Here is a 14,488-nt window from a genome sequence, read left to right on the forward strand (position 1 = left end):
TCAGAATGACACGCTATGAGAATAAGAGACTATCCATAAATGAACGCTGAATTCCAATGAATTTTTTATCAATGCGTATTGGAGATCCCTATAGACACAACAGATGAGCTCATCAAGATGAAGGATGTTACAATGATTGCACATAGGCTGGAGCATCTCAGACTTCACAGCCTCCCCCCCCCCCCCTTTAATTAAATGCTATGAAAAGTCATGTACAGACTCCTTTCCAGGAGTTTAGTTTCAGATGATTTTGCAGAAGGTAATACATTATAATTATTGAGTTACTTGGCAGTTTCATATTCTGTCACTGTAGCTGGTTCATTAGATACTTTAGTTTGTAATGCATATTCTTTGCTTTCTGCGTAAGTAACATAGCTCAAGTCCAGGCAGCCCAACAAGAGCTACATAGGCTGCACTTAGTTTACTTACTGCCTTCATTTTTCCTGCACTAATCAATTTCTTCATAACAAATTTGTTATGTCTGATGCCTGTTTCTAAACAAACAAATATTAAATGACCAAGAGAAACTGCCAAGAGTAAGCTTAGTTGACTTTTTATTAAGCTGCAGGGTGGATCACTATAGCTTAATTGAGCACATATATATATCATGCTGTTTACCCTGTTCACGGGGTGGATTCTGAACAAGCAGTGGGAACAGGGAGAAAACAGCAGTGGAAATTGTTATAGAGGCAAAAAAAGGCTTGCTATGAAGAGAGAATGAAAAGATTTTCAGATTGTTTAGAGAAGTGATGAGTCAGAGTGGTATGAGAGGCACACACACTAACGAATCGTACAGAGACGGTAAATCGGGGGCCTTGATTTACCCTTTTTGTATTATATAAGAGCATGGGACTATCAAAAGAAGCTGAAAGGCAACCCATTTAACACTGATGAAGGGAAATCCTTTCTTACACTGTGTGAATTTAACTTTTGGAACCCACTGCTACAAAGTACTGTACTGTTAAAGCTCAGTGAGAGTTAGAACAGCATTAGACATTTATGCAGCCCAAATGAGAACATTGGTCTTTACATTAGGTTAGAAAAAGGGTTATATAAACCCTTTTGCTTCAGGGCATAAAACCATTCCCTAACGGAGGAGGTTAGGCAAAACTTCCCCTGTGGGCACGTTATTCCAAAATTGTCTGCTACACCTTTCTTGCATCTTCTTCTGAAGCATCTGACCCTGGCTACTGTTGTTGACTGGGTACTGGGCAAGATGGGCCACTGGGCTGATCCAGTATGACAATTTCCATATTCCTATGTGAAATTTGGCAGTGTTTAGAAACCTTGCTGGTTTCAGGTTCTCTGCTTGCTCAAAAAGGCCAGACCAAATTACCTAATAATCCTTGTATTAATTATTTGGACCCTATTTGGTTGACAAGCAAGTTAAAATCTCTAATTTTTTTTCATGATCACAGTGAGGTTACGTTCCTGATCAGGTAAATATCAGCCTATCAGCGTCTCATTCTCCCTCATTTTCCATATCCTCAGAGTCTAATCCTCTAGGATGGGGAGCTCTACCTGGTTCCACCTCTTAGTTATGATGTTCTTTGCTGCCAAACTTATGATAAGCGAGCACAGTCCCCATAGTGATTCATTGGGAAGCATCCCCGAGATGGAGCTTTTATGGGTTTAAAAGGAGACTACCCAAAATTTTAGAGCGAAAATAAAAACAGAAGCATTGTGACTTCATATGAGAAGAATGCTAGACAGCATGGGGCTGGCACTGCTCTCTGCAAATAAAACCTTTATTCGAGTCCAGGTGGAGTGGGTTTCGTGGAGTAATATAAAACCAGCAACTTCTTTGCGATGCGCCAAATTAACAGCCACTGCACTCAGACAGGCTTTGAACCACACTTGTTTAAGTCGTTATTTAAAGGACTGGATTTGAAGATGCATAAAAAGCAGCCAGCCCTACAAAACTCCAAGGCAATCTGAAGAGCTAAAGCTGGCTTCTCATATGGTTTACTTTTGTTTACTGAAGCAGAGTGAAGGGGGTGGAAGGAATAACAGTCACTTCACTTTGGGGGCTCTTTGACGGAAGAGGGGCAGTCAGTAAGGACAGACACAGGCTGTATGCTAATTGTAAATGCGGAATGTTGAAGGGTAGCTGTTATGGTGCTGCTAACGACTGGGCACAGGGAGCAGCTATGGGTAGCTTAACAGAAACTTGTTTTGCTGACGTTTACTTCTGTTCTGTCTGTGGTAATCATTGACCCTCCAACTCCCTTCTCTCAGAGTTTCCCCTCCTTTGCTTACTGCTTATAGCATTTAAGGCTGGTTGATTTATTTAGAGATTTGACAACTGTAAGCAGGATCAGTCCCCTTCCTAGTAGTGCTTAGTGCTAAATCCTCATCCCTTTTCCTCTCTCAAAATGTATGTGAATTCTGGTGTGCATGCAATAAAGGGATTTTCCCACGTGTGATGAAAATTTCCATCAGGAGGATGAACAGTGTTGATCGCCTAGATAGTTCACATAAAATCTTATTGATTGTTTTTGTTTCTATTGCCTTCGCAGGGTACAACATTCCGTGCAAATTGAAATAGTCCCTTTGCAGGGGGGACACGTGTTACAAAGCCAAAACATGAAACAATATAAAAGCATTAAAATAACCAATAGTAAGATAGGAGACAGGATTCATAGCCGGTGTGTGTGTGTGTTGAATGGAGAAGCCGTGAGTGAGCTGTGTGTTCCCAGAGAGTGCTAATAAAACCTTTACATCACACCCTCATGCATCCTATACGCAATACTACGTAGATATGCCATGTTACAGAACAGAGGGCAGCATAAAAACCTCAGAAAATGACCTAAATTGATTGATCTATGTCTAAAAATGATATGGTGAAGAGAGTTGCTGCTTCCTGTCACTTTGCTGCCCCTCACAGCCCACTCACCCCATGACAGCCCAGCTTCTCTCCCTGAACCCCCTCCATGCCACCTGCTGGCCTAGCCTGCCTTTTTGGTTTTCCCAGAGTTAGGGGTGGTGCGGTACCCGTGTAGGGCTAATTTTTGGACTAAGGGAAGCAGGCTGAGCACCCTCAGTGAGCAGTAGTAGCATTGTCATCTTTGGAACTAAATGAGGTTATAGCGAATAAGAAGAATAATGCTACGGTTAAGTTACATACCGTGAAAAGCTGCCGTATGTCTGAGCTACCAGAATGTGTGTGGAGTCTGTGTGACTCTCATGGGTTAGCCAGAGGGATTCAGAAAAGAATTAGAATTCAGAGGAAGTTTCGAAAAGGGCTTGTTTTTAAATGTTTCCTTTGGCAAAGTTATTTAATCTTTGACCTAGAAATTAGAATTGAAATTTCAACTAGCCTATGAAAAAGTAGTGGGTTAAAGTGGGAGACAAAGTGCAACTATTTATTTGTGAAATAGACAGTTTTAATCCTTCTTTAAGTACAAATCTCAATGCAGCCTTAACTGTAGAGTAGCTAGGGCCCCTCCATAATTGCTGTATATGTCTCAAGTTGAGCAGTGTAATAAGTGGATTGTTATTCCCCATCTGTCCTTCCTGTCTGAGTGTTGTGCTTGCTCGTTATATGTGGATGTGGGTGACGTGAGCTGTCAGTGGTGTGGAAGCCCTGGGGCTGTGTACATGTGCTTAGCATGCTTGCAAGATCAATTACCTCCACTTTGAACTCACCAATAGTGAGTGTCCTTCAGTAGCATGTCCCCAGCTGTTCCTTTCTTTTTGTCTGTCTCTCTCTCTCTCTTTCCCCTCCTCCTCTCTTCTGGGTGAGTCTCAAGAGTGAAAAGAAGTCACAGTTTTGATAGAGTGCTGTTCTTCCAACAGCCGTCTCGCACTCTTGCACACACAATCAAAAATAGCAGTGGTGCTCATCGGTGGAGCAGGACAGGCAGAGAGAGATTGATTAGAGATTGCAGGCCTCTATTAACTCCTCATTCTTGTTAATTACATGTTATTTTATTTTTATATTTTGTTTTTCAATTTCCCTGTGTGGTTTCTGAGGATTTAGTTTCTCCTCCGCTCCAGGAGGCACACGCCATTTGCGTGTGAGCGTGATGCATTAATGCCAAATGTGCTGCATTAGAATTGCAGCAAAGGTCAGCCAGGCATTTTTGTGGTCTCCGAAATCAAAAGCTCTAAAACAGGAGATAGCAATCAATCTGTTGGGTTATACGAGTAAACAGTGTATTTAACCCATGCTTCATCCCCCACACCTGCCTCCATTCCACATTGGTACATCTTGTCCCTGTCTTCATCTTGCTCCGGTCACTGCGTGCTCCAATTCCTGCCCCAGTCTCGATCTGACTGCGTGTGTTTCTTCCTGAAATAATTACCCTGCCTCCTGACTGAGTCTTAAGTGTGTATTTTTTCCATTTTAAACTAGTCTGATCACCTCAAGAGATACAGAATCCAAAGGAGAAACCAACAGAATGTTCAGCATAGCTCTCAGGAGCCCAGTGTGGGGAACCACCAGCCCCCATCGCCTTTCGATCTGGTATAGTGTCTGGTGTAAGGGAGTCCGGGAAGAATACCCTCCCCGTCACTCCTTACCATGGCAGAGGGTAGAGAGAGACCCCAGTAGGCTAGTAGTCAGTGTCAGTTGACAGAATTCTTCCAGGTCTCAGAGACCGAGTCTGTGCCTCCCGAGAAGAGAAGGGGATGAGTGAGGTTTTCTGAATGACCTGCATTTTGCTTTATGGTGTAATCCAGGGGAGAATGGAGACACATTCAGGTTTCTCTCTCCATGTAGGAAATGGCTGTCATGTTTAAGTACCGATCCAGTTACACAGCCTTTGGCTTTAAAAGCTGAAAGCCATTTTCAGAGGGAGATGTGAGAACTAGGTTGTTAATGTGGGGTCACTCAGCGTGCTCTCTCTCTGTGTTTGCTCTGTAATCTTTGCTGTTAGCCATGGAGCTGCTTTCCCAAGTGCCCTGCCCCATGCTTATTCAGGCCATGATGGCAGGACCTCACAGATGGGATTGTCGATGCATCATGGATTTATTTCCTTGGGCATCTGGAGACCTCTCCAAGCAGCTCTGCCAAGTGGTTAACATGAGCTCATCCCCTCCCTCCATGCTCTCCTCAGGCTGGATTCTCTCTGTCTCTCTCAACAGAGGAACCGTAAACAACTGGGCAGCCTTGAGGTTGTCCCTGTATGTTCTCTGCTCAGCTTGACTGCAGCCATCCAAGCACAATTTGTGACACTCCCATTGGCCTCATCTGTACGAGTGGGCACTGCAGACGTCAGCTGGCCCAGCTGAAGGACCCCTGCCTCGTTCAGCATCTGTCTCCTCCACTCCTGGCATAACAGTAATTAACCTAATTACCAATTTGCCGGTCCTTTGCGCAAGTCTGATTCCTCTCCCCCGCCCCCCCCCATCTCCTTTGTCTCATTAAAATGTCTCTTATTTAGTGAAATGGGCTACAGTGGGAGAGGTGGGGAGCATTCTGACTGGGGAGCACCACAGGCATCTGTGGCTGTTGTTCACCAAGGTGGAGGGTTATACTGAATGGATGGGTGTTGGGAGAACGTCACATCAGAGCAGCCAGGACTGGCATGGGGGCCTGCACTGGTGCAGGGGCATTTGAGACTTTTAGCATTTGAGACTTCTACACTTCGATCTGGGGGTGTGATCCCCAGCTCGAGGAGACATACCGGTGCTAGCTCTGATCAAACTAGCATGCTAAAAACAGAGTGTAGCCTCGACAGCCAGAGCTGCAGGAGGGAATAGCTGCCGTGAGTATGCATCCACCTGAGATGCTAGGCATACACTTGGGGTGGCTAGCACCTTATGCCACCACAGCTACACTCTGTTTGTAGTGTGCTAGCTCTGTCAGAGGTGTGTCTCCTCAAGCTGGAACTCTCACCCTCGAGCTCCAAGTGAGACGTACCCTTTGTGATCCTGTGACAACAACAAGACTGCAGGCCAGGCCAGGGAGTCCCATGAGCTGAGCTGCCATCATGTCAAGTATAAGTCTGAAAGAAGCAAAATCTGTCCTGATGAGTGCTCTTAATCAAAATAAAACTCTTTTCTTGCCAAACAACCTTTATTCCTGTATGAAAATGTGGTCACAGTCTAGTTCACCACATGCAAGCCACCACCATAAATGTATCTACCTGGTACCTTGGCTGGCTGTCTCAGCAGAGAATAGTGTCTGTATCTATTCAATATAGTGCTTGAGTGGGGTGGTCGGTACGGGGTGACCATACATCCTGTTTTGGCTGGGACAGTCCCTATTTTAAGCCGTATTCTGCTTTTTTTTTCACCAAAAGTGGGCATTTGTCGCGTTTGCAAGAGCAAACGGGACAAATGCCCACTTTTATCAAAAAAGTTGGGTGAGGAGGAACATGCAGGGGGCGAGAGGCGATGCCAGCCCTGTGCAAAGGAGGGAAGGCAGGGCTTGGGCAGGAGGGAGGCTGGGCTTGAGTGAGCAGCATTGCCAGCCCCAACCTTGCACGCAGGGACAGGCAGGGCTCAGGTGAGGGGGTAGTACTACTCCATCCTCGCACGCAGGGGGGCAGGCAGGGCGTGGGAGGGGGTAGTAGCTCTTGAAGGAGGGGGCTCAGGCTAGCCCACACGGTGTCCCATTTTCCCTTTGAGAAATGTGATCACCCTAAGTCTGTAAAACTCTGTGACGACCCAGGTCTGGTATGTGTTAGTGCTGCATACTTTCTATTCCCATCTCTGCTACTAACTTGCTTTGTGGCCTTGGACTAGTCACTTAATCTACCCATCTTTCTGCTCTTCTGTAAAATGGGTGCAGAAAAATACCGTTCACTTACTTTGTGGGAGGTTGAGAAGCTTAATTACATGTACAGCGCTTGGGGCTTTTTAGGTGAAAGCAGTGTAGAGATACCAAGTGTAAAGTGCTTTTAATAGTGAGTAGATATAGCAGACTGCTTCTTAGAGGTTCCTTCAATCCCACTTGGGGTTGAGGGTCATTGGTGGGACACTGTGAGGAAGCCTGCTTGGTTGCTGCCTGGGCTGTTCTCTCCTTTCTGTGGATACATAGCACCTTTCAGCAGCACTAAATTCACTGCAATTTCGTTTTTTTACATCCTTAGTCTTTTCAAAGATAGTTTTCAGTTGGAGTTTTGTGTGATTGGTTCACTTGAGAAGAAAGGAGATGACTCCAAGATGGATCCGGTTATGTCTACACTACAGAATTAGGTCGAATTTATAGAAGTCGGTTTTGTAGAAAGCGTTTTTATACAGTCGATTGTGTGTGTCCCCACACAAATGCTCTAAGTGCATTTAGTCGGCGGAGTGTGTCCACAGTACCGAGGCAACCGTCGACTTCCGGAGCGTTGCACTGTGGGTAGCTATCCCACAGTTCCCGCAGTCTCCGCCGCCCATTTGAATTCTGGGTAGAAATCCCAATGCCTGACGAGGGGAAAAAACATTGTCGCGGGTGGTTCTGGGTACATATTGTCAGGCACCCCCTTCTCTCCCTCCCTCCGTGAAACAACGGCAGACAATCGTTTCGCACCTTTTTTCCTGGGTTACCTGTGCAGACGCCATACCACGGCAAGCATGGAGCCCACTTAGCTCACTGTCACAGTATGTCTCCTGGGTGCTGGCAGACGTGGTCCTGCATTGCTACACAGCAGCAGCTCATTGCCTTTTGGCAGCAGACAGTGCAGTATGACTGGTAGCCATCATGCTCTTTTAGCCGACCTCGGTGAGGTCAGTCGGGGTGCCTGGGCAAACATGGGAGTGACTCAGCCAGGTCATTTCCCTTTTAAGTTTCGTCTCATGGTGATTCAGTCCTGCCGGCAGTCCTACTGCACCATCTTCTAATGAGCAGCCAGGAGATGATGATGGCCAGCAGTCATACTGCACCGTCTTCTGCCGAGCACCCAGGAGATGACGATGGCCAGCAGTCGTACTGCACCATCTGCTGCCAGCAAGATGTATAAAGATAGATGAAGTGGATCAAAACAAGAAATAGACCAGATTTGTTTTGTATTCATTTTCTCCTCCCTTCCTCCTTCCCTCCGTGAAATCAACAGCCTGCTAAACCAGGGTTTTGAGTTCTATCCTTGAGGGGCCATTCTGTTTCTCCTTGATGCAAAGCCACTCCCTTTGTTGATTTTAATTCCCTGTAAGCCAACCCTGTAAGCCATGTTGTCAGTCGTCCCTCCCTCCGTCAGAGCAATGGCAGACAATCGTTTCACGCCTTTTTTCAGCGCAGACATCACAGCACTGGGAAAATGGAGCCCGCTCAGATCACCACGGCAATTATGAGCTCTATAGACACCGCGCGCGTTATCCAGCAGGATATGCAGAACCATAACCTGCAAGAAAAGCAAAACCAGGCAAGGAGGAGGTGACTGCAGCGCGGTGACGAGTGATGAGGACATGGACATCGACTTCTCACAAAGTACGAGCCCCTGCAATGTGCACATCATGGTGTCAGTTGGGCGGGTTCATGGCATGGAATGCCAATTCTGGGCCCAGGAAACAAGCACAGAGTGGTGGGACCACATAGTGTTGCAGGTCTGGGACGATTCCCAGTGGCTGCGAAACTTTTGCATGCGTAAGGGCACTTTCATGGAACTTTGTGACTTGCTTTCCCCTGCCCTGAAGCGCAAGAATACCAAGATGAGAGCAGCCCTCACAGTTGAGAAGCGAGTGGCGATAGCCCTGTGGAAGCTTGCAACGCCAGACAGCTACCGGTCAGTCGGGAATCAATTTGGAGTGGGCAAATCTACTGTGGAGGCTGCTGTGCTGCAAGTAGCCAACGCTATCACTGAGCTGCTGATATCAAGGGTAGTGACGCTGGGAAACGTGCAGGTCATAGTGGATGGCTTTGCTGCAATGGGATTTCCTAACTGTGGTGGGGCCATAGACGGAACCCATATCCCTATCTTGGCACCGGAGCACCAAGCCGGCGAGTACGTAAACCGCAAGGGGTACTTTTCAACAGTGCTGCAAGCTCTGGTGGATCACAAGGGACATTTCACCACCATCAACGTGGGATGGCTGGGAAAGGTACATGACGCTCACATCTTCAGGAACTCTGGTCTGTTTCAACAGCTGGAGCAAGGGACTTTATTCCCAGACCAGAAAATAACCGTTGGGGATGTTGAAATGCCTATAGTTATCCTTGGGGACCCAGCCTACCCCTTAATGCCATGGCTCATGAAGCCGTACACAGGCAGCCTGGACAGTAGTCAGGAGATGTTCAACTACAGGCTGAGCAAGTGCAGAATGGTGGTAGAATGTGCATTTGGACGTTTAAAAGCGCGCTGGCGCAGTTTACTGACTCACTTAGACCTCAGCGAAACCAGTATTCCCACTGTTATTACTGCTTGCTGTGTGCTCCACAATATCTGTGACAGTAAGGGGGAGACGTTTATGGCGGGGTGGGAAGTTGAGGCAAATGGCCTGGCTGCTGGTTACGCACAGCCAGACACCAGGGCGGTTAGAAGAGCACGGGAGGGCGCGATGCGCATCAGAGAAGCTTTGGAAACCAGTTTCATGACTGGTCAGGCTACGGTGTGAAAGTTCTGTTTGTTTCTCCTTGATGAAACCCCCCACCCCTTGGTTCACTCTACTTCCCTGTTAGCTAACCACCCTCCCCTCCTCCCTTCGATCACCGCTTGCAGAGGCAGTAAAGTCATTGTTGCTTCACATTCATGCATTCTTTATTCATTCATCACACAAATAGGGGGATAACTGCCAAGGTAATCTGGGAGGCGTGGTGGAGGAGGGAAGCACCGGGTGGGGTGGAGGAGGGAAGGACAAGGCCACACAGCACTTTAAAACTTTAAAACTTGTTGAATGCAAGCCTTCTGTTGCTTGGGCAATCCTCTGGGGTGGAGTGGCTGGGTGGCCAGAGGCCCCCCACCGTGTTCTTGGGCATCTGGGTGAGGAGGCTATGGAACTTGGGGAGGAGGGCGGTTGGTTACACAGGGGCTGTAGCGGCGGTCTGTGCTCCGGCTGCCTTTCCTGCTGCTTAACCATATGCTGGAGCATATGAGTTTGATCCTCCAGCAGCCTGAGCATTGACTCCTGCCTTCTTTCAGCAAGCTGACACCACCTACCATCTTCAGCCCACCACCTCTCCTCGCGGTCATATTGTCTTCTCCTACACTCTGACATTGTCTGCCTCCACGTATTTTGCTGTGCTCTGTCAGTGTGGGAGGACAGCATGAGGTCAGAGAACATTTCATCACGAGTGCGTTTTTTTCGCCTTCTGATCTTCGCTAGCCTCTGGGAAGGAGAAACATATGCAGCTGGTATAGAGAAAAAAAGGGAGAGTGGTAGTTAAAAAGACACATTTTGTAGAACAATGGGTACACTCATCATGGTAAACCTTGCTGTTAACGTTACATAGCACATATGCTTTCATTACAAGGTGGCATTTTGCCTCTTATTGAGGGTATGCTGGTTTGGTGTGAGAGATCACTCACGCAGAGCTGGGAAGCAGAATTCGGCTTGCAGGCAGCCATGGTAAGCCACAGTCTTTTGGCTTCTTTAACTTTCATAACATGTGGGAATGGTTTCAAACAGCAGCCCCCTCATTTCCCATATGAAGTAGCCATTGGGTTGGCCATTTAAAATGGGTTGGCAGTTTAAAAGGAGGGGTGCGTTTTCCGGGTTCATGTGCACTAGAAACCCAACTAACCCCCTCCCCCAGCCCTCCTCTCCCCCCCCCACACACCCAATTCTCTGGGATGATGGCTTCACCCCTCCCCCCACCACGTGGCTAACACCGGGGAAGATTTCTGTTCAGCCACAGGCAAACAGCCCAGCAGGAACAGGCACCTCTAAATGTCCGCTTACTAAAACCATGCTGTTTCAACCAGGTGACCATGAATGATATCACTCTCCTGAGGGTAACACAGACAGATAAAGAACAGATGTTATTTGAATGCCAGCAAACACCGGGACCATACGCTGCAGTGCCTTGTTCTGCAATGATTCCCGACTACGTGCTACTGGCCTGGCATGGTAAAGTGTCCTGCCATGGTGGATGGAATAAGGCTGCCCTCCCCAGAAACCTTTTGCAAAGGAGAGCTTTATGGAGATGTCCCTGGAGGATTTCCGCTCCATTCCCAGACATGTTAACAGACTTTCCAGTAGCTGTACTGGCCGCGAATGCCAGGGCAAATTAATCATTAAACACGCTTGCTTTTAAACCATGTATACTATTTAAAAAGGTACACTCACCAGAGGTCCCTTCTCCGCCTTCAGGGTCCGGGAGCCCGCCTTGGGTGGGTTCAGGGGGTACTGGGTCCAGGTCCAGGGTGATAAACAGATCCTGGCTGTTGGGGAAACCAGTTTCTCCGCTTCCTTGCTGTGAGCTATCTACAACCTCCTCATCATCATCATCTTCGTCGCCCCCAAAACCCACTTCCGTGTTGCCTCCTGCTCCTTCGACGGAGTCAAAGCACAGGGTTGGGGTAGTGGTGGCTGCATCCCCTAGAATGGCATGCAGCTCATCATAGAAGCAGCATGTCTGGGGCTCTGAACCGGAGCGGCCATTTGCCTCTCTGGTTTTTTGGTAGGCTTTCCTCAGCTTCTTAATTTTCACACGGCACTGCTGCGGGTCCCTGTTATAGCCTCTGTCCTTCATGCCATTGGAGATATTTTCAAATATTTTGGTATTTTGTCTTTTCGAATGGAGTTCTGCCAGCACGGATTCGTCTCCCCATACAGCGATCAGATCCATACCTCCCGTTCTGTCCATGCTGGAGCTCTTCAGCAGTTCTGGGACTGCATGGTCTCCTGTGCTGATGAGCTCTGCATGGTGACCTGTGCAGGTGAGCTCACCACATTGGCCAAACAGGAAATGAGATTCAAAAGTTCGCGGGCCTTTTCCTGTATACTTGGCCAGTGCATCTGAGTTGAGAGCGCTGTCCAGAGCAGTCACAACTGAGCACTCTGGGATAGCTCCCGGAAGACAATACCGTCGAATTGCGTCCACAATACCCCAAATTCGACCTGGCAAGGCCAATTTCAGCACTAATCCGCTCGTCGGGGGTGGAGTAAAGAAATCGATTTTAAGAGCCCTTTAAGTCGAAAAAAAGGGCTTCGTCGTGTGGACGGGTGCAGGGTTAAATCGAGATAACGCTGCTAAATTGGACCTAAACTCGTAGCGTAGACCAGGCCGGAGACTTTGGGGAATACAAAGACCTCATTACAGAACACATGAAGTGGTTGTTTTCAGAAAGCAGCTTTTGATGCCTGCTTCTCATTTTCCCTGGTGCTGTTGTGAATTTGCAGAACACGCCGAGCTGTGTCACCAAACCATAACCCCACTGTTTCATTCACAGTTCTTTATGTACAAAGCCTTAAATGAAAAGAAGGAAACTTTGATTTAGGAAGCTCAGAGTTCTCTGATACCAGTGTATCTCAGCAGATTGTCAACTCAGCTACAAATTCCCTGACTATTTCTCATTTCATTAAGGACTCCTTTGGGGAATATGCTAAATTGGGGCTGTGCTGGTAGCCCTTCAAATCCTGGACTGAAGGAAGTGAGCAAGTGTTTGCTATTAACATACAGGGTAAGACGCCACGGTCTGTGTGGACGCTTTAACTCAGTTTCTTCCTTTTGTTGATTTGTCACAACCTTGATACTGTTCAATTATTACAATACCTTGTTTATTCCAACCTCACTTAACCACGCAGCTCTGACTGAACAGATGTCGTTTTAGTAATATTCTTATTCACAAGAATAAAAAGAATAAGTACTAAATAAAAATGAAGAATAAAGAGAAATTGCATGTTGTCTGTACAGAAAGATTCTCCTGGAAATGGAGGTTAGAGGGAATAGCGCCGACATGTCCTAGCAACAGTGTATTGGAGATAATATGCCAAGGCATCAAAATATGTGTAAAAAGAACAAATATTTGGACTTCATTATGCATTGGTCCCTGCCTGAAACAGGGAGAGCGAGGAGGACAGATTCTCCCCTGACTTGGTGTAGGATAGCAGCGAGCACTCTGCTTGTGCCAAGAGGCCCTAAAGCCAGTTTAGCCAGCTGCAGCAGAATAACCTGAACGTAGTGGCTCCTACGCCATCCTTTCCTCCTTGCTGCTGATCAAGAATAAATTAGGATTGGATGACAAGGCTTCTGGCCAGTTTTCCCAAGGCCAGCCAGCTCAGCTGGGGTGAACACAAGCAGGGGCACTTGAGAAGTAGAATCAGAATGGAGTGTAAGTTCTGGGGAGTTGGTAGGCACCAGAGGAAAGGCACTTTAAGGTCACTGTCCATTCAGCCCTTTGGCAGCCCTAGGGAGGCCATACCACTCCAAGGAACAAGAATAGGGTAAGGAGCCCAGAACTCCTGAGTTTTGGTGGGCACTCTGATACTGCTACATTGACACAGCATTTCTAAGGATCTAGAGCACATTGCATAAACCAACCTGTAGGCTTTGGATTCTGCAGTTGGGAAAAGGGACCCATTTAACCCATGCCTCAAAGCCTGTCAACCAGCGCATGGGTTGTGCTTTTCTGAAACTTTTCTGAAACTGAACTTGTGCTTTTCTGAAAGGTGGTGTCCTCTGTGGCCTTTCCCTAACCAGGGTTACCCTGCATTTCCTTTTTCTGAACCCATCTGAGGGAAAGCAAAAATCCCAAACAACGCTCTCCTCTGTTAAACCCTTGCATCTTCTGCTTTGCTTCCAGGCATCTCCAGTTTATTCCATGCCAGTGATTGCTGAGGATGGTTGGAAGCACACCAAGTGTTCATTCATGGCACGCCTCAAGATTTAACGCACTTCACTGCGTGCGATCGTAGGCACAATGTACCATGCTGTCTCTTCAGATTCATTTATAGTGTGCCATGTCCATGTGTAGCATGGGCCTATTAGTCTTTTTGTCTTTGACACAATACTGTGTATGTTTTACAGTAGAGAATGCAGATGTGGACTGGAAACCACTCTGAGGCGTTTGTGGATGTGGACTGTGGTTGCTATAATAGTAACACGAGTCCCAGGCTATGTTACTGACCAACACGCTGTGAAATTTCATGGTTACAAATATTTGTAAAGGATCTCAATACATAAGTTGGGTGAATTGGAACAGAAATAAGTGTCAGAATTTAATATGATTTAAGTTGATTTAATACTTTGGAATTATAGAAAAACTAACCTGTTCCCATATTTCCTTCTTTTCACTGACTCATATGTGAATCAATCCAAAATGCATTTACAAAGGATCTGCATTCAGTAATTCTTTTGGTCTATCTGAGCGTGATTAGTTATCGTAATAGGCGATTTCTCTGTTGACACTATTTTAGGACCTTGTATTTCATAAGCAGAATTGAGAAGTACAATGCCTCTTGTTTTCCAGCTTCATGAGAGCATCTTTAGGGCAAGTAATTCGGGGACTTATTTCTTGTCAAATCTCTTCATATAACCATCTTAACTAAAACGTGTACTTCCTTCCACCTCCTTGGGGAAAGTAGGGAAGCTGAGAGCTGAGAAAGTCTTCAGACTTTAATAAGTCCCAGGACTATCCTTTGGGGTTGTCACCAGTTACTAATTAAAGAAGATGAGCCT

At 46.8% G+C, this 14,488-nt stretch overlaps 2 protein-coding genes across 6 annotated transcripts in view; one reads left to right on the forward strand and one right to left on the reverse strand.

Moving 5' to 3' along the window:
* Window positions 1–14,488, forward strand: part of MAD1L1 (mitotic arrest deficient 1 like 1) — a 553,489-nt gene that overhangs the window by 433,546 nt on the left and 105,455 nt on the right. The gene's annotated exons all lie outside the window — the stretch shown is intronic.
* Window positions 4,034–14,159, reverse strand: LOC141994617 (uncharacterized). The gene is made up of 4 exons (XM_074964854.1): window positions 14,079–14,159; window positions 11,155–12,277; window positions 9,740–10,217; window positions 4,034–4,109 (listed from the first exon to the last, which is right to left on the reverse strand). The coding sequence occupies exons 2-4, from the start codon at window positions 11,672–11,674 to the stop codon at window positions 4,034–4,036; spliced, it is 1,074 nt and encodes a 357-aa protein (XP_074820955.1). The 5' UTR covers window positions 11,675–12,277; window positions 14,079–14,159.

Source organism: Natator depressus, chromosome 10, assembly GCF_965152275.1.
Source record: "Natator depressus isolate rNatDep1 chromosome 10, rNatDep2.hap1, whole genome shotgun sequence".
Lineage (NCBI taxonomy): Eukaryota > Metazoa > Chordata > Testudines > Cheloniidae > Natator > Natator depressus.

Bases quoted from the DNA above. Each gene is read 5' to 3' on its own strand.
- LOC141994617 (XM_074964854.1), bottom strand. From the start codon at position 11,674: ATGGACAGAACGGGAGGTATGGATCTGATCGCTGTATGGGGAGACGAA. The intron at 10,218-11,154 runs GTGAGTGTACCT...TCTCTATACCAG, and splicing joins AGGCGGAGAAGGGACCTCTG to CTGCATATGTTTCTCCTTCC. The intron at 4,110-9,739 runs GTGCTGTGTGGC...CTCCTGTTTTAG, and splicing joins ACAAGTTTTAAAGTTTTAAA to AGCTTTTGATTTCGGAGACC.